Raw genomic sequence first — 25,671 nt, forward strand, 5'->3', positions numbered from 1 at the left:
AGGAAAATTAGGAAAGTGACTTTAATGTGTTTCTAGAGGAAATTAAATGGGAAAATGAAAAATATCAGCCTGTTGAGACTACGATGATCGGTGCACAGTTCCTTTTTTGGTTTGATTCGTTCTTGTTCATTTCATTTTCTGTTCTTACATTTGTCTGAATTGATTAATCACAGCACTGATCCGCAAATATTCCTACAAAAAAATGTATTTTCAAAATACTTACTTTGAAATTAATGAGTAACTTAAAGTAACCGATCTTCTTAAGCAACCCTTTGAACTCGGCCCGGGGGCCACGAAAGATTGACCTTACGAACACAAGAACCTCCTCTAAAGTAAATGAAGGATGATTATGTAGATACGTTCAGTTTTTGAAACCTTATTAGTCATACAAATGAAAAATTATTCAAGCGTTTTACGACTCATGATTCCTCTTGCCAGGGGATGGGCCCATAAAACTTGACCTCCGCAGAAGAACCTGCCAGCGGCCAGAACCATTTCCTCCGTTTAAAAAAAATAATCTTCCGCTTCGCTTTAATTCAATTCCCAGCTTGACCTCCGCCTCACTGTCATCTCCGTACCTTCTTCGCTGAGGTTGAGGTTCTGCAGGCTCTTGTTCAGGTTGCGGGCCGTGGTCACCGCTCGGATGTTGGTGTAGGAGTTGACGGATCTCAGGCGAGGGATGGCGGGACTCACTGGGGTCAGGTTGCCAGACTCTGGGCGACAGAATGGGGTTTTAGGTTAGGTTAGGTAGAACTTTATTGATCCCTCAGGAGGTCTCCTTAGGGAAATTGTTTTTTTTCCAAATTATCCACAGCAAATACTGCAATTTTTCATAAAATAATCAAAATTAAATAAGAACAAGAACAAAGATAAATAAAGAGAAAGAACAAGATGATGCAATCTAAGTCTAAAGATAAAGATTTAGCAGACATTTGTGCTGTTGCTCCCTTATTTAAAAAGCATACATTCTGTCGTTTTTTTTATGGTTGATCTTTCAGTAAAGTGTGTATATTTTTTTTAAAATAAACTCCCTAATATTTATGACTTTGCAAATTTTTGTGTTGCGATCACACATCCGTCCTCTAGATGGCAGCAGTCATTAAGTCCTCCGCAGCTAGGGGCACAATAAAATCCTGCCGATGACTGAGGATGAGAGGATACAGTCGCTCCAGCAGCTTTTAAAGCTGATCTTTTTACATATTTTGGTTTCAAAACAAATAAAAGCAGCTCTGACATCTTAGAGAGTCATGTCAAAATTCTGCGACGTATTTGAATTTATCTAGAATTCTTCTTTTTTTCTTGTTCTAAGAGTTCCCTTTCGCCCTAAAACCTTCACCAGTCGTCTTCATGCTAAATGTCAGGACTCTTTGAGAGTCTATAAGACAGATCAACCTCTTCAATATACAAGGAAGTACCTGAACACACCAGATGAAATTTTGACAGCAAAAGTTTTTTTACTAAGGGCGTCACTGTCGTGTAACCGGTTACACACAGTTCACTCTACAACCACTAGAGGCTTAGGTCCCCATTCAAACCTAATGTAACTACAGCAAAACCCCATCCGGTATTTATCAGAATAAATGATTAGTATATCGATTATTTTAGTTAGTTTTGTCACAGCCCTAGTTTAAACTAAGAAACAAACATCATATAGTGCGTCGGCCTCATCGTTGAGAATGTAAAGAGTGTAGAGTCGTCAGGTACCTGAGATGCTGGCTGGAGATGGCACCGAGTAGTTCTTCTCCTCCTCGATGAACTGAAGCGCGACGGTGCAGAAGTTGCTCTCGTACTGGACCACCAGGTGGCTCAGAGCGACCACCAGCTCCTGTTCAACAGAGACGGTCAGACAACTGATCGGAAACAATCTTTACGTGAGCGTGTTTGTGAATCGCTGCCGACTCTTGTGGGGAAACGGCTCTGAAGGTTTTATCCGCACCTTGCGAACCACAGGACTGCCGTCGTTGATGAGCTGGGCCAGCATCATGGCCACGTTGTGGTCGATGGTGGTGGAGTGGTCCGTCCTCTCGGCAGAGTTCCCCACGAACGTCCCGAGGGCGAAGACGGCGGCGCACCTGACCTGCAGCAGAACAGGGACGCGTCACAGTTCAATTCCTAAAATCCCGCAGATCCATCCGAGCCGAGAACTCATTAGTGTTTCCTCTCGCTTGGTTGCAGCTTTCATCCAAACGTGCCCTCGTGTGTCGCACACCAGAGAGCGGGAGATCAGCGAGAAAGCGGCTCTACTGTGTGTGAGTTTGTGCGCAACTGTGTGTGCATGCTTGCTTGTGTGTTTGCTGTCATTTCTGGTGGTGTGAGGAATCAACAGGGTGCATCAGTGCAGCTGGCAGCGGAGGTTTGATGCCCTGCAACAATCCAACCATCAGATTTTAAATTAAATCAAAAGTTGAAACATGAAATTAAACAAGATATTGACAAGTTTTAACTGTAAATATACCCATTACTAAATGGTAACATTTATCAAAATGATATTTTCATGATAAATGTCTCATATGTAATAAATATTTTGCAGTTTCGACCATTACTGCAAAAATGTCACACGACAAACACACATATTCTCTTATCGACACGTGAAGCTCCATTATTCAAGTTCACCTCCAACAAAACTCTGACATTTCGTTGCAGCCCTGATGACATTTGAGAGATTCTTTCCAGTAAATGAATGTCAGCTCACTGATCCGTACGAGTGGCTGACAACACTGGAACAGCAACTGAGGCAGGGGTGTCAAACTCAATCACACAAGGGGCACAAATATTTTTGCATTTTTAATTTCGGGTCGAACAAATCTTATATTTTTCAAACTCAAAAGTCTTTTGTAAAATTGTTCACATACATCATGTCTTTGCCTTATCTCTGAGATCCAAAACCACTGTCCGCGGCACATGATTGTGTGGCGTGGAATCATCAGGTGTGCCGTAGAAAATTGTCGTATTTCCCCATATTGCTACTCTAAGATACTCTTTATTGTGTGAATACTGAAGGAATCTTAAACTCATGTTTCAACTCCTTCCTCTTTGACCTTCAGGCAAATGAATCTACTCACACCTAGAAACTTCATTCAACTTTAATAACACTTTTGTCTACTACTTCTACTTCAACTACTATAATTATACTTCTACTACCAACTCTACTACTTCTTCTACTTCTGATTCTACTACTTATACTTATACCTTTACTAGTAATAATACCACTTCTATTACAACAAATTCTACTACGTACACATACTTTTACTACTAATTCGACTACTAATTCTACTTGCACTTCTACTGCCGATTCTACTTTTAATTCTACTTGTAGTTTTACTGCTAATTCTACTACTGCTTTTACTACTTATACTTATACATTTACTACTAATTCTACTACTTCTATTACTTTCACCTGCTGGCAGCATCAATTCCACTACTACTTATACGTATATTTTTACTACTAATTCTACTTATACTTTTACAACTAATTGTAGTTCTACTTCCCTCCTCCCACTACTACAACAAATGTTACTTCTACTACTTATTCTACTTCTACCACAAATTCTACTACTTTTTTCTTCTCCTCTTTCTTCTTTTCCTTCCTCCTCCTTTGTATTTTCTTTTTCTTCTCAGCCTTTTTCAGTTTATTTTAACGTCTTCACATCAGTCTTTTTCCCGTTTTTCTTTTTCCACACATTTTTACTTTGAATACCAATTCATTTCTTTATGTATTTCAGTTTACAGATTCAACAGGTACAGCATTCACAATGCCTTTTCTTCTGGAAATGGTAATTTTTTAGTATTTTATTGAAACATGCTCATGTGGTCAACAAATCTATCCTGTTACACATTTTTGCAAAGGGCAGGAGATCGTGAACGGACGTACAGATGACTGAGAACTATGGCTCTGTATCAGTCTGACATTTTCAGTACCGGTCTCACCTATATACCGGTATATAACGATACTTACAAGATCAATACTTACAGAAAGAAAATTTGATTTGCACAAATCTTGAGTAGAATTTTCCAGCCTTATTGCTGCGTCAAGCCGTTTCATTACAGGAAAAATCAATTTAAAAAGTGTAATAAGTGACAAATAAATCGGTTGCTTTTGACCCACACAATAGGTTTTGATCAGATGTTTGTACTGAAACCTGGCACATAAATACGAAGCACGTTTTGAAACTTGGTACTACTGAAGCATTTCAGTCGGTGCAACAAAACAACCGAAGTAGATGAGTGGACAGTTTACCGTTAAAAATAAAGAAAGATTATCTTTTGAATTAATCATTTCTGTAATTGCAGTGCAGTATGTGTATTTAACGCAACTTGTTTTAATGAACAATATGCAGAAAGACTGATTAAAAATAATTATTTTATATTTATTATTTATGTTTTTTGTGACATTTTTGTGTTTTTTTTTACAACGAGAAATATTTGCTTTGACACAAAAAAGTTATCTGGGCAGAAAAATGCTCTTCTTTATAGGTCGGGCTATCAAAATGAACATTGTTCTAATTTGAAACTTGTTCTTTTAGTAATTTAATTCCTTATTTCTCTTTCATTTAAACATCCTTTCCTTGGCTGGAGTCCAGAAGTCAACATGAGGGAACGACGTGTTGCCAGATGAAACTTTGAAGAGCATCACAGAAACATCTGTCGGATCACAGGAAGCAGCAGGTTCCAGTACGCAACAGATGCCCCCCCCGTCATGTGTGTGTGTTCATGTGTGTGTAAGGAGGTAAAAGCCGGGAAGAATCAGCCAGAATATGCAGGTGAACTCGGGCTGCCGGTCCCTCTGGCGTTCACCTTGTCAGGCGAGCTCCATTAAAGTTTAAAAGCCTTTTGAACAGTGGAAGAAGTTTCTCTCATTCTGGACAACGAATCACATTACTTCTGTAATCTTTTGAATCGTTGTAAAAAAAAGCACGTTTTCTTTTTAGCAGTTTTGTCGGGCGGAGGCAAAAAAAAAAAAGAAGGCTTGAATCAAGGTCAAACACATTGAAGAAGTTCTCACCTCAGGGATGGGGTCGGACAACAACGTGTAGAGCTTCTCGTGAGCGCTGTCGCGGACGCCGCACCAGCGCGCCGGGTCAAAGTTCTGCCAGATCCGACCCAGGCAGATGGCCACCCACTGTCGGAGCAGAGGGTGAGGGTCCGACAGCTGCTCCAGGCAGTTGGCGATGAGGTTGCCCTGCAGACAGGCCTCCTGGAGGGAGCAGAGCGACGAGGAAGTGAGGCGTGCACTTATTCAATCAATCGACACTTTACTGACTTACTGTGAGACGTTTGTACATGAGTCTGTGTGTGTGTGAGAGGCTTGTTTGTGTGTGTCTGCGTGTCTACATGTGTAAGCATAGTTGTGCATTTGTGAAATGTTTATTAATTTGCATTTGTGTGAGTCTCTGTGTGTGTGTATCTATATGTGCGAGTAAGAGGTTTGTTTGTGTGTATGTGTCTGCGTGCATTTGTGAATGTGTATGCATGTGTGTTATTGTGTTTGTCTGTGTGCATCAGTGTTTGATTGTGTGTGTATGCAGTTGTGAGTGTTTTATGAGAGGTTTAGGATGCGTGTGGATATGTTCATGAATTTGTCTGTGCGTGTGTTAGCATTTCATAAGCATATTTGTGGTAAAAGGTTTGTTTATGCATGCGTTTGTGTGTGTAATAGATTTGTATCTATGTGTGTGTCTGTGTACGTTTGTCTGTATGTCTGCATATGTGTGTTTGTCTGTGTGCGCAAGTGTACATGTGTGCGTGTATTTGTGAGTTTTTAAGAAGTGTGTCTGTATGAGGTTTGTATACGAGTGTGTGTTTTTTTACGTCTGCATGTGTGCGTGTGTGAACTTGTGTGTTTGTAAGGTTTGTATATGTGCGTGTCTGTGGTCTTTTGTGACTGTGTTTGTGTTTGTCTCTGTGTGTGTGTGAAAGTGTTCATCTGTTTGTTTATTTGTGTGTGTTTTTAAGAAGTGTGTCTGTATGAGGTTTGTATACGAGTGTGTGTTTGTTTACGTCTGCATGTGTGCGTGTGTGTTTGTAATGTTTGTATACGTGTGTGTCTGTGTTCTTTTGTGTGTGTGTTGTGTTTGTCTCTGTGTGTGTGCAAGTGTACATCTTTTTGTTTATTTGTGTGTGTTTTTAAGAAGAGTGTCTGTATGAGATTTGTATATGAGTGTGTGTTTGTGTGCGTGTGAACTTGTGTGTTTGTAAGGTTTGTATGCGTGTGTGTGAGGTTTGTGTATTTGTGTTTTAGTGAGGTAAGTTTCTGTGACTGTGTGTGAAAATGTTTGTGTGCCAGTGTAAAGTTTGTATATACTGTATAAGCATATGTGTGTGTGTGTGTGTGTGAGGTGTGTATTTGTGAGTAACTCGTCATACCTGTCCAGTAGTGTAGCTGTTGACGATAACAGCCAAGATGAAGACGGCCATGGTTCGATGTTCAGCCTGAAAGATGGAGTCAAAATACTTTAAAATGTTTCGGCAAACCTGAAATTCTTAACAATGATATTAACAGAGTTTTGCTTATAAATCATAATCAACTTTAAATGAATCTGAGCCAACAGCGGTTGAATGGAACTCGTCAGGAACACATTTATTTTCAGTCAATGTCTTTTTAATGAAGCGTCTACGGTCATTACTCACTGGCATGTAGTTATCCGCCAACACCGACAGGAAGTATTTGTGTCCGTTGTCCTTCACCAGGTCGGCCTGACACGACTGCGAGGACGAGAAGAGTTGGAACAGTAGCCAGAGAGTGACACACTTCATTTAATGATGCTGTCCTCGTCTCTTTCAGATAAACTTGCACAATGCATGACTTACACTGTCCACGGCCAGGATTTTAGCCCAGATGAAGACCAGCATCGGTCGGAGTTCTCGGGCGGAACTTTGGAGCAACTTCAAGACATAAGGGAAGATCCCCACTGAGAGGGCCTACACACACATAAACACACACACACACAGAGAGATAAATATTGTTTGTTAAGTACAATAGTATAGTCAAAAAAGTGAAAATAAAAACATTTTAAAAAAAGTCACATGATCTGAATTGATAGCTGTGCTGATAAACGAAAGGCGCTCTAGAAATAACTAAATAAAACACATTACTGACTTACTTAGATAAGGGACATATGCAATATCATTAGACTCTGACTTTGATCCTCTTCTGGAAGTTCAAAGACAATTTCGTATCGGAGATAATTTCACCCAGAATTCAGGATTCAGGATTCACTCGTTCTCCACTCACTCTCGGAGAAATCCATCTCTTTTTGAAGTTACGGGCAACGAATGTAGCGACCAAGCTCAGTTATCTTCGTCTTCATCTTCATCCAAAAAGACTCATCCAAATACTTCCATACTGCTCGTCTGTAACGTCCATCTTGTATTGAAAATGTATTGTTCCGGAAAATAATTAAATAAGTATGTATTTTAAGATTGTTTGTAACAGTAGCTCCTAGTCTCTCATCTCCCAGAGTCTCCTCATTCAAACACATTGCAAGTTATAGTGTGAACGCACAAGATTTTCGCAGATATTCTGGAATCTTCTGCAATCAAGTTAAAAATATAGACGTTTGACATTTTTTTCCTCTTGTCGAGGCTTCAACACAAGAGGGATTTTACAGACGAGCAGTATGGAGGTATATGGATGTTTTTTTATTTTGTGTCTTTTCGGACGAAGACAACTGAGCTCCAGTCGCTACATTAAAATGAACAAACATTTTTGTTGACAACTCTATAAAGGAACAGATTACTCTGAAAATACACTTCGTCGACATGAGGGCGATTACAAAATGAGTCTATTTTGAATCTTGGGTGAACTTTAATATCTGGTGAGATACTCCATACGCACAAGTGTCCCATATCAAATTTAAAAGCGGGAAAACCTTTTTTTCTGTTAATAGTAACAAGTACATTTGTTTCACATTTGTTGCTCTACCCACCAGACTCACAGCCCATGGTCCGAGGTCCAGGAATCCTCCAAGCAGGTCCAGGGCTCGTAGTCGATGCACTTGGCTGAGCAGAACCTGAAGACGCACAAGACAGACTGAGGAGGATGTAACAAAGTTGTTCAACATGTATTCCATCTATATCAATCCATCAACGTGGATAAGACTGCTGCTAACTCCACAGAGGGCGACAAATCCTTCAAGGGATTTGTTGATCCAGATGGCAGTCTGGAACCATAAACAAATTATCAATCAACGGACGGACACAACCTAGCACTCAATCTGATGAAGCTTCATAAAGCATCGGTTTCCCAGCTCAGTAGATGGCGACCTTTTCTTTAATATGATGGAAGGATTCATCGAAATGGTTATTCAAACTAGCTTCAAGATCTAGATCAAGATTGCGAATTGCTTGTTAAAAAATAAAAGCTGACTTTACACAATCAGTTGGTGTAGCTTTATTTAGATATGTGTGATATTCACACGTATCTATGATATGGTCAAATGTGCACTGCTGTAAAAGTTAAATAAAAATATGTCATTCTAGTGAATTTATAAGTAAGTAAGTAATATTTGTATAGCGCTCTTCTCGACCAGGGTCACAAAGCCGTAACACGCTATCTATCTATCCATCCATCTACCTACACCAAAAATTAATTACATGCTGAATCGCAATCACATAATGGGTAAAAAACAAAAAAAACAATTGCAAATTTTGATTTTCTCAAATTGTTCAGCCCGGTGCTGTGTCTAAAATCGCATACTTCTCTTAGTGCACTGGCGGTTAGTATGCATCAGGATAGTGTACGTACAGGTAGTATGTCTCAAATCAAACACTGCTGCTACTCACTAACAGGAAATGACGCGACAGCTTCTTCTTCTACTACTATATAAGAATGATTTCAACCAGCTGTAGGAACACTATCGACACCTGCTGGCAGTACGTTTTGTTTGGATCAAGAAATATGAGAAGCGAAATATTGGCGAGATATTTACGCCGGTATCAGCACCGAAGACGTGTCATCCTCCTACTGCTGGATGAAAATACACCTGTAAGTATATGATATATAAAATATATACAGTATATATTACAACATCAACGTCACTAAGATGGCGGCCGTTTAGGGTAGAAAGTGTCCATCCATTAAGATACAATTTTGAGGGCGTTTAGTGACAATTTAGTGTGCATGGAGCACTACATTTCGCATACTAAGAAATGAGACGCACTTATGCACTAAAAATACTAAGTCTAAGTACGCAAATATGCGATTTAAGACACAGCTCCGGTCAGACACAGAGATTACCCAGCCAAGAGTGCCATCTAGTGGACTCTGAAAGTAATGACAATGCTTCATGAGGCTTCATCAGCCCCAAGCTATAGTGTGTTACTGGGAGATAAAGTGGGATCTGGACACGACCGTGTTAATCTGCCCCCGGCGTGCGTGGGAACAAGCATATGGACACACGCTTTATAATTAGCACAAGACTGAGCGTGACCACGAGGAGGCTGCATGTGTGGTTTCATCCTCCACAAGTAGAGCCGCAACACGAAGACCTACACAGCCGTGGAGAGACTGAGCATCAATGGATGAGGACATGAGAGAGGGGGGGGGGAAAGACGTCCACCATAAGAGTTCAAATCTAAAGTTTTTTCCTAAACTTTTCTTGAAAATAATCTGTTAATCTCTCCCGGCTGTTGTCATGGAGACCCCTTCTGTTCGTCCCCTTGAGCCACGTCCTCCTCTCAATTCTATTATTCATGTATTTATTTAGCGTCAACAATTGAGGCCAGATCATGAATCGACACTTAGCTGTTAATCCTTTTCATATCGTGGCAGAAGCTCAACTTTATTTCGATGCAAAGTGCATGTTTAGAAAAAATAAACCCTGTCCGTCTGACGCTTCAGCCTCTTTCCCTTTCCTCCTCTGAGCCAAAGCACATCAATGCAGCACTTCTGTCGGACCATCTAAGAGCCAAACATGAACTGCAGACTCAGCAGAACATAACATTTAAACACCGCACCCACTCTGTGATTTAATATAGAAGTTATGGCCATGATACACTTAAATAATGAGCAATTATAGTATTCTCTACTTGTTAAGTTTGTGTTTTTTTTATATACAGACTTTGTTGCAACTAAAAAGAACAACATGTGACTAACAGGTGGTCTACGAAGTTAAAGACAAGACCAACTTAATTGATCCAAGATCAATTTACTAGGATTTCTGAGTTCAACAAACTTTATTTAAATCATTTCTCTTAAAAAGACAAGTAAAAATTGTTGATAATGAGTGAGGTGTGCAAAATAAATTAATAAATCAATTTAAAAAAAACAATTATAAGCCTTAAACTCTTAAATTACCTTTTTCCATTTAAGGAGTTGCTATAGATCTCTTTTGTTGATATTCCTTGTTGTCCTTTTCTCTGTAATGTCATGTTGCTATTACACGGGTGCGTTGACCATATGTGTGACCAGGTGTTGAGGTGGAAATTTATTTCGGACATCATGCGTTCGATGACGATAAGAGATGGTATTTAACGATACGATCACTTCGCCTAAACTAAGATCCACATGTTTGATGTGGTTCTAAGTGATTTTTCTCTCTGCGTCTTCCGACTGTGAGCTCCTCGGCTAAGACGGTGAGGTACAGAGCATTTCTAGATGACAATTTTAAATAAATCTGAATCCTTTTTTGAGATCCGAAAAGAAGTAGACGCATTCATCAAGTGCGTCTCGCCGTTTATGAAGACCAACGACATATCATCGAACACGAATCCTCTCCATTAAAAAACTGCAGCTCAAGCATTTATTCGTCAAGATGGGAAGCAAAGGTAAGTGGCCTTCAGGCGACCCTAATCACATCTCAGGAGATGAGCTTCATTTTCTCGTCACGTCCCTTAGAAGCATTAAATGTCAAATTTGATCATCTTTTAAACTTAATGATGACGTAGAATTTCTATGACAAGGAGAACAATATATAGAGATATTCTATTTTAAAATGCACCTTTTTCATCCACTTAATTACCACACGTCGTTCAAATGTATAGAATTTCATTATAATCAGAGTGGAGGAACATTAAAACAAAAAGGAAAAACTTCAGTTTGTGTTTTTTAAAAGACGTCCATGTATTTCAATCCGTTTACCTGCAGCACAATCGGGAGCTGCTCCGGTGGGTTCCTGTTCTCCACACCCATCGTCAGCCACACCTGGAACGCTGTGAGCTGCTCGGCAAAGAATGGACTGTGCTGTGGACACAAAAGACACACCGTCAAATGAACACGCACAGAAAAAGTACACGCAAAGTCAGAGTTCCTTAAAAAAAACACCCCAAACATTGTACAAAATACGGAATTTAGGGTTAGGGTGTCTTTGGGGGCACCGTCATTTTATAATGGCCTCCTAGAAATTAAATACCTTAAGTGTTGACAGACAGATTTTTAGCAGATTACTGGGTATTTACTACAATTTGGACAGAACGCATTTGTATGTGCTTTAACCCTTGTGTTATCTCTGGACCTAAAACTGGCGCCAAACCCTTAACGTTGTACTACGGTGTGGCTGCTACCGTTTATGTAAAGGTACAAGGGTACTGGTTCCATCCCTACTGATGCCCAACAAGTCTTACTTGGGGTGAGACAAACATTGGTGCGGTTTCCTTTTCCTAATTATTAAATTACGTTTTTTAATAAAACCTTTTAATAGAGAATTGTTTACATTTCTTTTGAGGATACCTTCTGGTCGCCCTCCAGAAGTTTCCTAAGCATGTCCAACTGGTAAAAGATCTGCCCGGATAACTTTGGAGGACACTTATGAGAGACTATCTCCGTTCACTCAACTCTTACCATCGAAATAATGTATAGTTGTAATGTAATGTAGTAATATGTCAATAATATGTCAATTCAAATTTTGAAACGTTACTGTTCATCTACATTCAGTACCAGCTTCAAACAGCACCATTGTGAAGCGCCACATGTCTAAACCTGACTTGAGAATGCCTCAAGATTGTGAATCATGTGTGTTTTCTGTGTGTAGGTATCAAGTTACTAGATCTATAAGTTTATTTAAGTACATATGGTGTTGCATTAAACATAAGGATGTTTGTTCAAAATGTTTCAGGTGACCTTTTGTTCCGTCTGATCGAGCTCATAAAGAAACGCCCCATGTTGGTCGCCAAAGTCTTGACACCTCATCAAATACATGGACTGTGGTCCCGGCGCGCTCAGCAACTTCATCACAGTTGCAGCCACGTCAGGAAACAAAGGGACAAACGCAGCACAAGTGGCCACTGGTTCCTCACGGACACTCAAACCAGACGTGACATTTCACAGCTTCTGCAACTTTCAACAGGACTTGATGAACTGAGTTTAATAGAGATAGTGCTGGTGAAAATCTGTCATGTCGAATGTGAAGTGTGTGTCAGCGACGACAAGATAAGAGCCATCAATCATCTTCTAAGCGACACCATCGGAATATACAAACAAAGGACAACATGGGAACTTCAAATAGTCAAGTTTATGACGCTCACTGTTCACGGTGATACGATGTCAAGCCTGTTGGTGTTTAACTCAAGTGTCCCCAAACTTTTTTGCAATAGATTAATAGATATTTTGAGAATCATTTTGACTGACAGGCCTTCAGAAAAAACAGGAAGAATGCAATTAAATTGCTCTTTTTTCAAAATGAATCACCTATCACACAGTATAGGGCCTGATAACAAATACCTCACAATTGTATACTGTATTTTGTCATTATTTCTGGCGACACAAAGTACTTTTACAAGAACCAGCATAAGCTATAAACTCTCCATATGCAGAAAACTGTATAGTAGAATAAAAGGGAGGGAGAACGAGCTGTGAACACGATGCTTCTCCTGCGAATTAAAACACAAATAAATACCTTTTTGGAACGAACACAACGATCAACGTGATTTATGTAGCACTGGAACATGTCTCTGTTAAAAACACAACAGCATCTCATCCGAGTGTGTTGCATCGTTTAAAGTTTTGAGAAAAAAAAACAACCTCTTATCAAGATGGCGGGGGATGTATTTTTTATTTATGGTCATCCGTGAGTAATATTTTGTTAGAAATAGGGGCCGTGGACAGGATTTTGTTTTCACTCTTCTCATTTTAAATCTGTCTTTTTTCAGCAGCTCTATCACATAAATCTTACTCTATGGTTTAGATTCACTTGTTTAAAAAAAACAACAAAAAGGGCCCCATTACCTTAACAGGCCGGCTGTTGTCTTTCACACACACTTACTCTGAAAGCAGTCCCCTCCTCGATGATGGTCGGCAGCTGAGAGAGGCAGATGTCCACAGCAAAGTCCCATGCTTGCCTGCAGACACGGAAACAATCCCATCAAGATAAAGTGCCGGAAGAAGCAACAATGGGCTGAAAACAAAAGGTTGTACGGTGGTGCCTCGTTTGATTCTAGTTAGCTTCCCCTTGAGAAGTTGTCGTCTTTGGTCGAAATCAACTCTAACAACACAATATGGGCGACATAGCTCAGATGGTAGAGTGGTTGCCTGCAGTCCAAAAGGTTGCAGGTTCAATCCCAGCTCCAGACAAGCTTGTGTCGTTGTGTCCCTGAGCAAGACACTTCACCCTGATTGCTCCTGATGGTGAACTTGGCGCAAGTGTGCATGCCTACTCCCATCAGTATGTGTGAATGGTTGAATTTCCCCTCGCTAATAAGGGATTCTAAAATATCATCCCGAGCATATTATAATTATTACCGTTATACTTCCATCCCTCAACACCCTTCTCAGTAACTGGGACCTGAACAGCTCCCGTAATGCTTGGCCGCCCAGCCAACCAATTAAAGCTGTCGATGACTTTTGACACAGCAACGTAGACATATCATTTAAATGTAGTAATTTAGAAACCAATCTGCAGTCACTAAGTAGATCAGTGTGTAGAAAGTCATAATGGGAGTTCAACGTTTTATCGTCACCTTAAGTAAGGTAGTTAAAGCAATTAGTAAGTAAGTAAGTAAGTAATTTTTATTTGTATAGCGCTTTTCCAGACCAGGGTCACAAAGTCCGTCCTTATGAGTCAAGTGCCATCGAAATAATGTATAGCTGATGTAATATGTCAGTAATATGTCAATATTTATTTGTTTTAAATGTTGAAACTTTGCCGTTTGACATTTTTATTTTTTTAATAATTGAATTCAACAATTTCTATACTGAAATGATGAAAGAAAAATTCAACCTTTCAATATAGAAGTTAGTAATAAACATTAAATTCCATGCGTGAGAAAACAAACAAGAAATCCATTTGAAGTTTAAATATTGGAATGTTACTATTATGATGGTACTGATATACTCCCACACTATTTGATATTCCTTAGTTTTACTTTCACGTTTTTACACAAATATTTCTGGACCACTGTTCTGGGAAGAGATTCTGTGGTGAGACTAAGAAATGCATTGAGAAAATTCAGATCGATGTGCGTCTCAGTAACACAAAGACATCTATCAAGATAAAAGATGGAATCTTTTCCTCACATGGAGGAAGGTTTAGAAAACACATGCTTTCCGAAAGGGAGGTTTCAAGCAGGTCATTTATGAGGCTTTCAGAACTTCAACGGTTGGGACGTGAAAGTGTTTACTGGCCGTTTTTATGTAATCAGGCGGCGAGAGAACCCGCAGACAGAAAGAGCAGTCAAATTAACGCAGAAGCGATCGCGAGAGGCTGCCGCAGCGACGGAGATTACAGCGCTCACTCGAGAACAAACGCCTGCCAATATGGGTGAGTGACTCATCATCAAAACCTTCCTGGTTTGGTGTGTGTGTGTGAGAGAGAGAGAGAGAGAGAGAGAGAGAGAGAGAGAGAGAGAGAGAGAGAGAGAGAGATAAGGGGGAACTGAGGAGTGTCAGGACCAGTTGGAGGCTGACTAAGCTTTTCTCTCGCAGTAGCCTGTGGAGAGCGGCACGACACTTGCTTCCACACCCACACTGAATCTGGCCCAAGGGAGAAACTGGTCTCTGCGTTATGTGATCAAAGTGATCCTTTTTTTTCATAACGATTTAAGCCTGCATGTTGGTCAACAAAGCCAACACGTTCATGGCAGTAACTCAAACTCGGCCACATGACCTCTATAAACAAAGTAAAGATAGAAGCACATTTCTTAAAAATCCATTTTTTGCTAAATTCCATGGAAGGATCGCCCCTTAGCTACTCTTCTCTCTTTCACAACTTTGCCTGGACCACCAAGCTGCTTTACATCAGTGACTTGGAGGTGGCAATTTCATTTATTTCCTTCACATCCTAGGAGTTTATTATTATTATTATTATTATTATAAATCAGTGTTTGGGCGCACGGTGGCGCAATGGTTAGCGCGGTCACCTTACAGCAAGAAGGTTGCTGGTTCACTTCCAGGCCGAACTTGGGCACTCCGTTTTCCCACAGTCCAAAAACATACGGAGGTTGATTGAGAACTTTGGGGAATTGTCAATAAGTATGAGTGTGTGTGTGTGAATGGTTGTCTGTCTTTGTGTGCACTGCGACAGACTGGCATCCTGTCCAGGGTGTCCCCTGCCTCTCGCCCAATGAAACTGGGATAGTGTCCCCGAGACCCCCTGAAGGGATAAAGCGGTAGAAAATATATGAATAAATCTTTTTTTTTTTAAACTCATCTCCTACATGTGGACCCTTCACTCTCCGGGTGCCTGTGTTCAAGATTTCCTCCGCTGGTTAAACAGAGCCGCTCTGAGCAGTTATTGGCTGAAGGAGGGAAAGATGCAACGTTCTTTATAATAAATGATGTGTTACACAACAGAACTCCAGGAGGCAGAGAAGAATGCGAATGCTGTTTATTAATTTATTTACTTTTTAATTAACAGGAGCCAGATAATGCGTGGGAGAGAGGTGGGAGGCATTTTTAGAAGGCGAGGTAGGAGAGAAAGTGGGAGAAGTGTTTGTTTAACTAAAGGGAGATGGATGGCAGGTCCAGATTTGTAACCCAGTGAAGAAAAAAACAAGTCAGTTTGCAAAGAAGACGCCGAGTTAAGACGATGCGTGCGGAACTCTCATCTCAGCAATGTTCCACTTTACCGTCTCTTCAAACAGTGCAAATGAAAATGAATCATGACAGATAGTTCTGTCTTAATACAAGGCTCCATTCAAACCAAACAAAAGCTATTGTTTGTTTTTTTATTATAGAACACACAAGTCCTGCTATTGCTCTGCCAGGTCGTTATTGTTGTAAACATTTACAGCTGTCTTGTTAAAGTAATTTAGGACCAACTAAACCATGAGCCTTTAACATGCACGGTCCATTTGCAGCCTGAGATTAAATTCTTCCTTTATTCAATGCCTACATTGTGGCTCTATATTTGTGAATTGTTAGATGAATGAGAAATAAAGATCCTTACAATACAGGTTATTATCAATCGAGCTATGATTATATCGTTGAGATGGAACAGATTTATGGAAAAGACTTAAAATGAGACAAAAATGCCCCTAAATCCACAATTCCTTTTTTATAATGTATCTTAAAACATGTCAGATGTAACCTGTAGCTGAAATTTAATGTGGTTTTAAAGGTAGAGATTCAAGAGAGTTTAATTCATATAGCGTAAACTCCAATGTTAATGATCTATTTTATGTATTTTTTAATTCTATTTATTAACTATTTAGTGTTCTGTATTTTTGTGCTACATACAGTAAATTATTACAACAAATGTACTGTGTACTTTTGTGAAATCTTCAAGCCCACTCATGTAACTGCAGGCACAGAGAGGGAGACCACTGGCAAGAGTAGACGTAAATAAATAGCCGGGAAAATACAGACTTTCCACACATATGCTCAAGTGTTGCCGACACCTACGGTCTTTAGCTTGTATGTTCTCACCTCTTTACTTTAAGAACTTGTGAAACGTATTAGTGAAACAATGAACAATAAATGAACAGTGAATTGGTTGATGTGGTTCTTTACAAAAATATTACCTGCTTTACAAACTACAATAACTCACAAACAAAACTGCTTGAAGGTTTTAGTTGTAGTGAGGTGCATACATGACCAGTTGGTTTCCTTTCCAAGTAAAGGAATTTAACTAATATCCTATCGAGTCACGTTTAAGAGAAAATAATGGAAGTTTTCATTGATTAATGGAAATAATAAGCAGGTCCAGTTTGATCTTACCACATGGCGTGCATGTACGTCGGTGGCAGCCGTGGGCTGCTGACTGGTGTACAGTTGTATGATCTCATTATCCTTTCAGCTAAGAGGAAGTTGCGAAACAAGCTGGCCACTAGGAGGTCCTGGCGAAACAACTTCTGGAACAGATCTGTAGACATCAAGAGCAGAAAAGAAGGATCCATCAGGTCAGAGGCAGAAAAGGGGCGCGCATGCGTAACTCGGACAGAAAGGGGGACCAGCCTGTACGTAAATGGGCCAGTGAAGGAGTTCAAGCTGAACTTTTATTAGAGCAAAGACATGGAGCTGGATTTCAAGTGCCAATCACTTGATGGCGATTTGTCGCTTATGGAGACGCGGGACGAGTATTTTGACAGCTACTGCCGTGTTTGTCAGTTTGTTGCGTGCACCATTTGGATTAGGTGTGTCGTGCCTTCATTACACAGACTCTCTCCGCAATGTGGGCTGCTTTATTAACAGCGATGCCTCCGGGGTTTAAAGGCTTTGGCAGCCATCAGTGTTGTCACATTGTTATTCTAGCAGGGAACCACTCTCAGGAGTGTGTTGCAGAGAACACACAGCCAGAGGAGTCGCGCTCAAGTGTGTGCGCCTTAACTGCAGGGCTGCCAAATAACTACTAAAATAATATCCCCAATTAAAGCGCTCCAAACTCTAAACACAATTAATCTCCATTTGAGCAGCCGGCCTGGGCTCACTGAAACCCTGACTTTTATATCAGCTAACTCTCACACCAGGGACAGGATATTTAGGACTGCTGATGCTTCAGTGTGCCACTTTCACTCGCCACGCTCATTTAGAGTCCTGGTTGGGCTTGCAGTCGTCATTTCATCGTTTGTCATCATTGGAAAAAACTGAAGCGACTGACATGACTCCTGACTCGGTGAAAAACACCAGAAAAGTGGGTGAAGTTCTCAAATCCACCATCAGCGTTGTTGAAGGAAACCGGAGTGCCCGGAATAAACCCACGCAAACACAGGAATAAAATGCAAACTTAGGCCATAGTAACTGTTGTGTCATGCTTTAAGATCACATTAACAACAGGCTAACAGCATTTCCAACCCAACATCTGGAGTGCAAACAAGATTCCAAGTGGCAAGTTCTTACCTCTGGGCAACACGTTCCAAGCGATGGTATCTGTAATTGCTGTGAAAATCCAATTGAGCTCTCCGAGGGGTGTTCGGCGGTCGTTAAGCCGGCCCGGGATTCTGAAACAAAAACAGTTTCTGCATCAATTCACTCAAAATCAGGAGAAAGTGGAGCCAATCTGAGGACAACATTGTTCCTCAGGGAAATAAAGATTATTTGCTTTCTTATTTTGTTTTTGATCAAAAGAGCAAAAAAACAAAAAAACAATGTGGCAATTACTTTATAAGACACGGTTGTGGCTAGGGCTGTAGCAATACGCTAATCTGAAGATACAATTCAATTCGATAAACTAATCTGAAGATACAATTCAATACAATAAACTGACGATAAAAATCAATAAAAAAACTAAACTGACGATACAATACGATAAACTAATCTGATGATACAAATTAATACGATAAACTAATCTGATCATAGAATTCAATACGATAAACTAATTTGACGATACGAATCAACACAAAAACTAATCTGACGATACAATTCAATACGATAAACTAATCTGATGATACAAATTAATACGATAAACTAATCTGATGATACAATTCAATACCATAAACTAATCTTATGATACAATTCAATACGATAAACTAAACTGACGAAACAATTCAATACGCTAAATTAATCTGACGATACGATTCAATACAATAAACTAATCTGACGATACGAATACATACAATAAACTAATCTGACAATATGAATCCATACAAAAACCAATCTGACGATACGAATCGATACAAAACTAATCTGAAGATACAATTCAATACAATAAACTAATCTTACGACACAATTCAATACCATAAACTAAACTGACGAAACAATTCAATACGCTAAACTAATCTTACGATACGAATCAATACAAAAACTAATCTGACGATACAATTCAATACCATAAACTAATCTTATGATACAATTCAATACCATAAACAAAACTGACGAAACAATTCAATACGCTAAATTAATCTGACGATACAATTTAATACAATCAACTAATCTGACGATACGAATCAATACAAAAACCAATCTGACGATACGAATACATACAATAAACAATCTGATGATACGAATCGATACAAAAACTAATCTGACGATACAATTCAATACAATAAACTAATTTTACGACACAATTCAATACCATAAACTAAACTGACGAAACAATTCAATACGCTTAACTAATCTTACGATACGAATTAATACAAAAACTAATCTGACGATACATTCAATACCATAAACTAATTTTATGATACGATTCAATACCATAAACTAAACTGACGAAACAATTCAATACGCTAAATTAATCTGAGGATACGATTTAATACAATAAACTAATCTGACGATACGAATACATACAATCAACTAATCTGACAATATTAATCAATACAAAAACTAATCTGACGATACGAATCAATACAAAAACTAATCTGACGATACGAATCGATACAAAAACTAATCTTATGATACAATTCAATACCATAAACTAATTTTATGATACAATTCAATACCATAAACTAAACTGACGAAACAATTCAATACGCTAAATTAATCTGACGATACGATTTAATACAATAAACTAATCTGACGATACGAATACATACAATAAACTAATCTGACGATACGAATCAATACAAAAACCAATCTGACGATACGAATCGATACAAAAACTAATCTGACGATACAATTCAATACCATAAACTAAATTGACGAAACAATTCAATACGCTTAACTAATCTTACGATACGAATCAATACAAAAACTAATCTGACGATACAATTCAATACCATAAACTAATTTTATGATACAATTCAATACCATAAACTAAACTGACGAAACAATTCAATACGCTAAATTAATCTGACGATACGATTTAATACAATAAACTAATCTGACGATACGAATACATACAATCAACTAATCTGACGATACAATTCAATACCATAAACTAATCTTATGATACAATTCAATACCATAAACTAACGAAACAATTCAATACGCTAAATTAATCTGACGATACGATTAAATACAATAAACTAATCTGACGATACGAATACATACAATAAACTAATCTGACGATACGAATCAATACAAAAACCAATCTGACGATACGAATCGATACAAAAACTAATCTGACGATACAATTCAATACCATAAACTAAACTGACGAAACAATTCAATACGCTTAACTAATCTTATGATACGAATCAATACAAAAACTAATCTGACGATACAATTCAATACCATAAACTAATCTTATGATACAATTCAATACCATAAACTAAACTGACGAAACAATTCAATACGCTAAATTAATCTGACGATACGATTTAATACAATAAACTAATCTGACGATACGAATACATACAACAAACTAATCTGACGATATTAATCAATACAAAAACTAATCTGACGATACGAATCAATACAAAAACTAATCTGACGATACAATTCAATACCATAAACTAATCTTATGATACAATTCAATACCATAAACTAAACTGACGAAACAATTCAATACGCTAAATTAATCTGACGATACGATTTAATACAATAAACTAATCTGACGATACGAATACATTAAATAAACTAATCTGACGATACGAATCAATACAAAAACCAATCTGACGATACGAATCGATACAAAAACTAATCTGACGATACAATTCAATACAATAAACTAATTTTACGACACAATTCAATACCATATACTAAACTGACGAAACAATTCAATACAAAAACTAATCTGACGATACGAATCGATACAAAAACTTATCTGATGATACAATTCAATACCATAAACTAATTTTATGATACAATTCAATACCATAAACTAAACTGACGAAACAATTCAATACGCTAAATTAATCTGACGATACGATTTAATACAATAAACTAATCTGATGATACGAATACATACAATAAACTAATCTGACGATATTAATCAATACAAAAACTAATCTGACGATACGAATCAATACAAAAACTAATCTGACGATACAATTCAATACCATAAACTAATCTTATGATACAATTCAATACCATAAACTAACGAAACAATTCAATACGCTAAATTAATCTGACGATACGATTTAATACAATAAACTAATCTGACGATACGAATCGATACAAAAACCAATCTGACGATACGAATCGATACAAAAACTAATCTGACGATACAATTCAATACAATAAACTAATCTTACGACACAATTCAATACCATAAACTGAACTGACGAAACAATTCAATACGCTAAACTAATCTTACGATACGAATCAATACAAAAACTAATCTGACGTTACGAATCAATACAAAAACTAATCTGACGATACAATTCAATACCATAAACTAATCTTATGATACAATTCAATACCATAAACTAAACTGACGAAACAATTCAATACGCTAAATTAATCTGACGATACGATTTAATACAATAAACTAATCTGACGATACGAATACATAAAATAAACTAATCTGACGATACGAATCAATACAAAAACCAATCTGACGATACGAATCGATACAAAAACTAATCTGACGATACAATTCAATACAATAAACTAATTTTACGACACAATTCAATACCATATACTAAACTGACGAAACAATTCAATACAAAAACTAATCTGACGATACGAATCGATACAAAAACTTATCTGATGATACAATTCAATACCATAAACTAATTTTATGATACAATTCAATACCATAAACTAAACTGACGAAACAATTCAATACGCTAAATTAATCTGACGATACGATTTAATACAATAAACTAATCTGATGATACGAATACATACAATAAACTAATCTGACGATATTAATCAATACAAAAACTAATCTGACGATACGAATCAATACAAAAACTAATCTGACGATACAATTCAATACCATAAACTAATCTTATGATACAATTCAATACCATAAACTAACGAAACAATTCAATACGCTAAATTAATCTGACGATACGATTTAATACAATAAACTAATCTGACGATACGAATACATACAATCAACTAATCTGACAATATTAATCAATACAAAAACTAATCTGACGATAAGAATCAATACAAAAAACAATCTGACGATACGAATCGATACAAAAACTAATCTGACGATACAAGTCAATACCATAAACTAATCTTACGACACAATTCAATACCATAAACTAAACTGACGAAACAATTCAATACGCTAAACTAATCTTACAATACGAATCAATACGAAAACTAATCTGACAATACAATTCAATACCATAAACTAATTTTATGATACAATTAAATACCATAAACTAAACTGACGAAACAATTCAATACACTAAATTAATCTGACGATACGATTTAATACAATAAACTAATCTGACGATACGAATACATACAATCAACTAATCTGACGATACGAATCAATACAAAAACCAATCTGACGATACGAATCGATACAAAAACTAATCTGACTATACAATTCAATACCATAAACTAATTTTATGATACAATTCAATACCATAAACTAAACTGACGAAACAATTCAATACGCTAAATTAATCTGACGATACGATTTAATACAATAAACTAATCTGACGATACGAATACATACAATCAACTAATCTGACAATATTAATCAATACAAAAACTAATCTGACGATACGAATCAATACAAAAACTAATCTGACGATACGAATCGATACAAAAACTAATCTGACGATACAATTCAATACCATAAACTAATCTTATGATACAATTCAATACCATAAACTAAACTGACGAAACAATTCAATACGCTAAATTAATCTGACGATACGATTTAATACAATAAACTAATCTGACGATACGAATACATACAATAAACTAATCTGACGATTTTAATCAATACAAAAACTAATCTGACGATACGAATCAATACAAAAACTAATCTGACGATACAATTCAAAACCATAAACTAATCTTATGATACAATTCAATACCATAAACTAAACTAACGAAACAATTCAATACGCTAAATTAATCTGACGATACGATTTAATACAATAAACTAATCTGACGATACGAATACATACAATCAACTAATCTGACGATATTAATCAATACAAAAACTAATCTGACGATACGAATCGATACAAAAACTAATCTGACGATATAATTCAATACAATAAACATATTTTACGATACGAATCAATACAAAAACTAATCTGACGATATAATTCAATACGCTAAACGAATCTGATGATACGATTCAGTACAATAAACTAATCATATGATACGTTTCAACACGCTGAATTTATCCGGCAATACGAATCAATACAAAAACTAATCTGACGATACGAATTAATATAAGAACTAATCTGACAATACGAATCAATACAAAAACTAATCTGACGATACGAATCAATACAAAAACTAATCTGACGATATGATTCAATACGATAAACTAATCTGAAGATAAAATTCAATACCATAAACTAATCTTATGATACGATTCAATACGATACACTAATCTAATGATACAATTAATAAAACTAATCTCCCATTTTTATACAATTTATTCAGCTCATGATATGCTATGATTTATTTCAATATATTTTTTATACTATTCTGAACAATTTTATCTTGTAATTGTTTGAATCTTTTGGTTGAATGAATAGAAGTTGCCAAAAAAATTTCCAAACATCATTTTCAAAGGCGTCTAGAGTCGACTGTATTCGATAATTCTAAACACACTATAAACTATAAACACTTTAAATATAAGCCATAAAAGAATTAGGATACATAATATAATGTCAAAAAAAACAAAACACCACAAAAAAATAATCTGTGAGTGCAGTTCTTTATAAATACAAAATGTGAACAACATAAAGCTGACAAAAGGTACCCAAGGTTTAACATGGGGGAATTATTCTTTGTGGAATAGTCATCAAGAGTCAGGTTAAAAATATCCAATATATAAAAACGATATTTTAGCAGTTTTTATAAGTTTGTTCCAACATTCTTCTCTGTCCGCAGTTACTGAGGCGCAGTAACCACTGCACTACTCTAGTGGCACTCAGGAGTCTACGCTTCCCATGGAACAGATGGGTTTATTTCAGTCTCAGTAAAAATGAAGTGCAGAAATTGAATTTATTTCCCAGAGTGCTATCTGAATAAAGAGTACACAAATAACTATAATGGAGTTTCCAAAAGCAACTGTGATTCTTGGTTGAAAACGCACGAGAAATAATTGCCTCAAAACAGGCAAAGAATTCCAAAAGAAGTAACAAGATCAACATTTGAATTGTATTCTGTTCATTTTGTGTGGTTTCACTTTTAAATGTGGACTTTTAGACTCCGTCTTTTACAGCTTAACAAAAAATACCATTTGATGAGGCGATCTTTACTTATTTCTAAAAAGTTTTGTTTAAATACCACACTAAAACAACATTGTAAGTGAATTTAATAGATTTCACTAAAATTAACTTAACTTTTACTTGCTTAAAAAATAAATAAAGCTGTCTTGTTTGTTTATATATATATATATATATATATATATATATATACAGGCTCATTCAAAGTCTTGTAATGGTCACTTGTTTTTCCTGTAATTGGTTCTTGTCATAAAATCCAAAAATGATGGACCCAACTCCATTGAAAAGTCAAAAAGAACCTTGTCATTAGAAAAAGGTGGCTGCTTTGCAAAAGGTTGACTGTTTTCAGTAATTTGTCATTTGTCTGTTAAGCACATAATTCCACTTATATTTATTTATAGTTTTGATGCCTTAGGGTATAATCTACAATCTAAATAGTCATGAAAATGAATTGAATGATTAAAAAAAAGAAATATATATATAAATCTATATAATTACTTGAGTTAAACTACGTGGTTTCATCATGCAGTGACACCTAAACCACGAGGCCAGCAGGCATCGAAGGATGCTGAGCTTCTGCCAAACTTGTTTGGCAAGTCAGCAGCAGGGAGATGAGCACTCAGCACTTCACATCAGCCTTCAATATTCCCAGCAATAGATTTGAGGTCGGAGGAGATGATGGATAACGGAGAGATGGATTTAAAAAAAATGAAACTTTTAGGTTATAGTGCTGAATAGAACTGTTTTTTATACCTAATTCACTTCTGAGAAAAATATGATTTTAAAGATAATGCAAGCACGATCCTCCTCAAACACAAGAGACATTGCATCATGGTCGTAGGAGGTATTTAAAACCTAAAAGGCAACAATTAACTTATTTGTTACATTAAATAAAACACCCTGAAGGAACAGTAATCCATTTGTATATATTTACATTAATGCTTTTTGCAGACGCTTTTCTCCACGGCGACTTACAACAAGAGAATTAAGAATAGAGTGTAAGAATAGTCGAGAAATGAAAGTTGAGTGATCGGCAAGAAGCTCCCTGAGGAGCTGGATATTCAAGAGCTCCTTGAAGACTGGCAGAGGTGCCCCAGT

The 25,671-nt window shown here is 37.1% G+C and overlaps 1 protein-coding gene across 4 annotated transcripts in view; it reads right to left on the minus strand.

The window, feature by feature from the left end:
* rptor (regulatory associated protein of MTOR, complex 1) overlaps positions 1-25,671 on the minus strand; it is a 114,450-nt gene that overhangs the window by 35,861 nt on the left and 52,918 nt on the right. For all 4 annotated transcript variants that reach the window (XM_087800757.1, XM_087800766.1, XM_087800741.1 and 1 more), the window contains exons 9-20: positions 18,206-18,306; positions 17,087-17,231; positions 13,197-13,272; positions 11,078-11,179; positions 7,926-8,009; positions 6,808-6,918; positions 6,628-6,702; positions 6,364-6,429; positions 5,003-5,194; positions 1,937-2,077; positions 1,705-1,825; positions 579-713 (exon numbers count right to left, since the gene is read on the minus strand). In XM_087800757.1, coding sequence (XP_087656883.1) covers positions 579-713; positions 1,705-1,825; positions 1,937-2,077; positions 5,003-5,194; positions 6,364-6,429; positions 6,628-6,702; positions 6,808-6,918; positions 7,926-8,009; positions 11,078-11,179; positions 13,197-13,272; positions 17,087-17,231; positions 18,206-18,306 — 1,349 coding nt within the window. The remainder of the gene's footprint in view (positions 1-578; positions 714-1,704; positions 1,826-1,936; positions 2,078-5,002; positions 5,195-6,363; positions 6,430-6,627; positions 6,703-6,807; positions 6,919-7,925; positions 8,010-11,077; positions 11,180-13,196; positions 13,273-17,086; positions 17,232-18,205; positions 18,307-25,671) is intronic.

The sequence above is a fragment of the Callionymus lyra genome, chromosome 1, assembly GCF_982586985.1.
Source record: "Callionymus lyra chromosome 1, fCalLyr1.hap1.1, whole genome shotgun sequence".
NCBI lineage: Eukaryota > Metazoa > Chordata > Actinopteri > Syngnathiformes > Callionymidae > Callionymus > Callionymus lyra.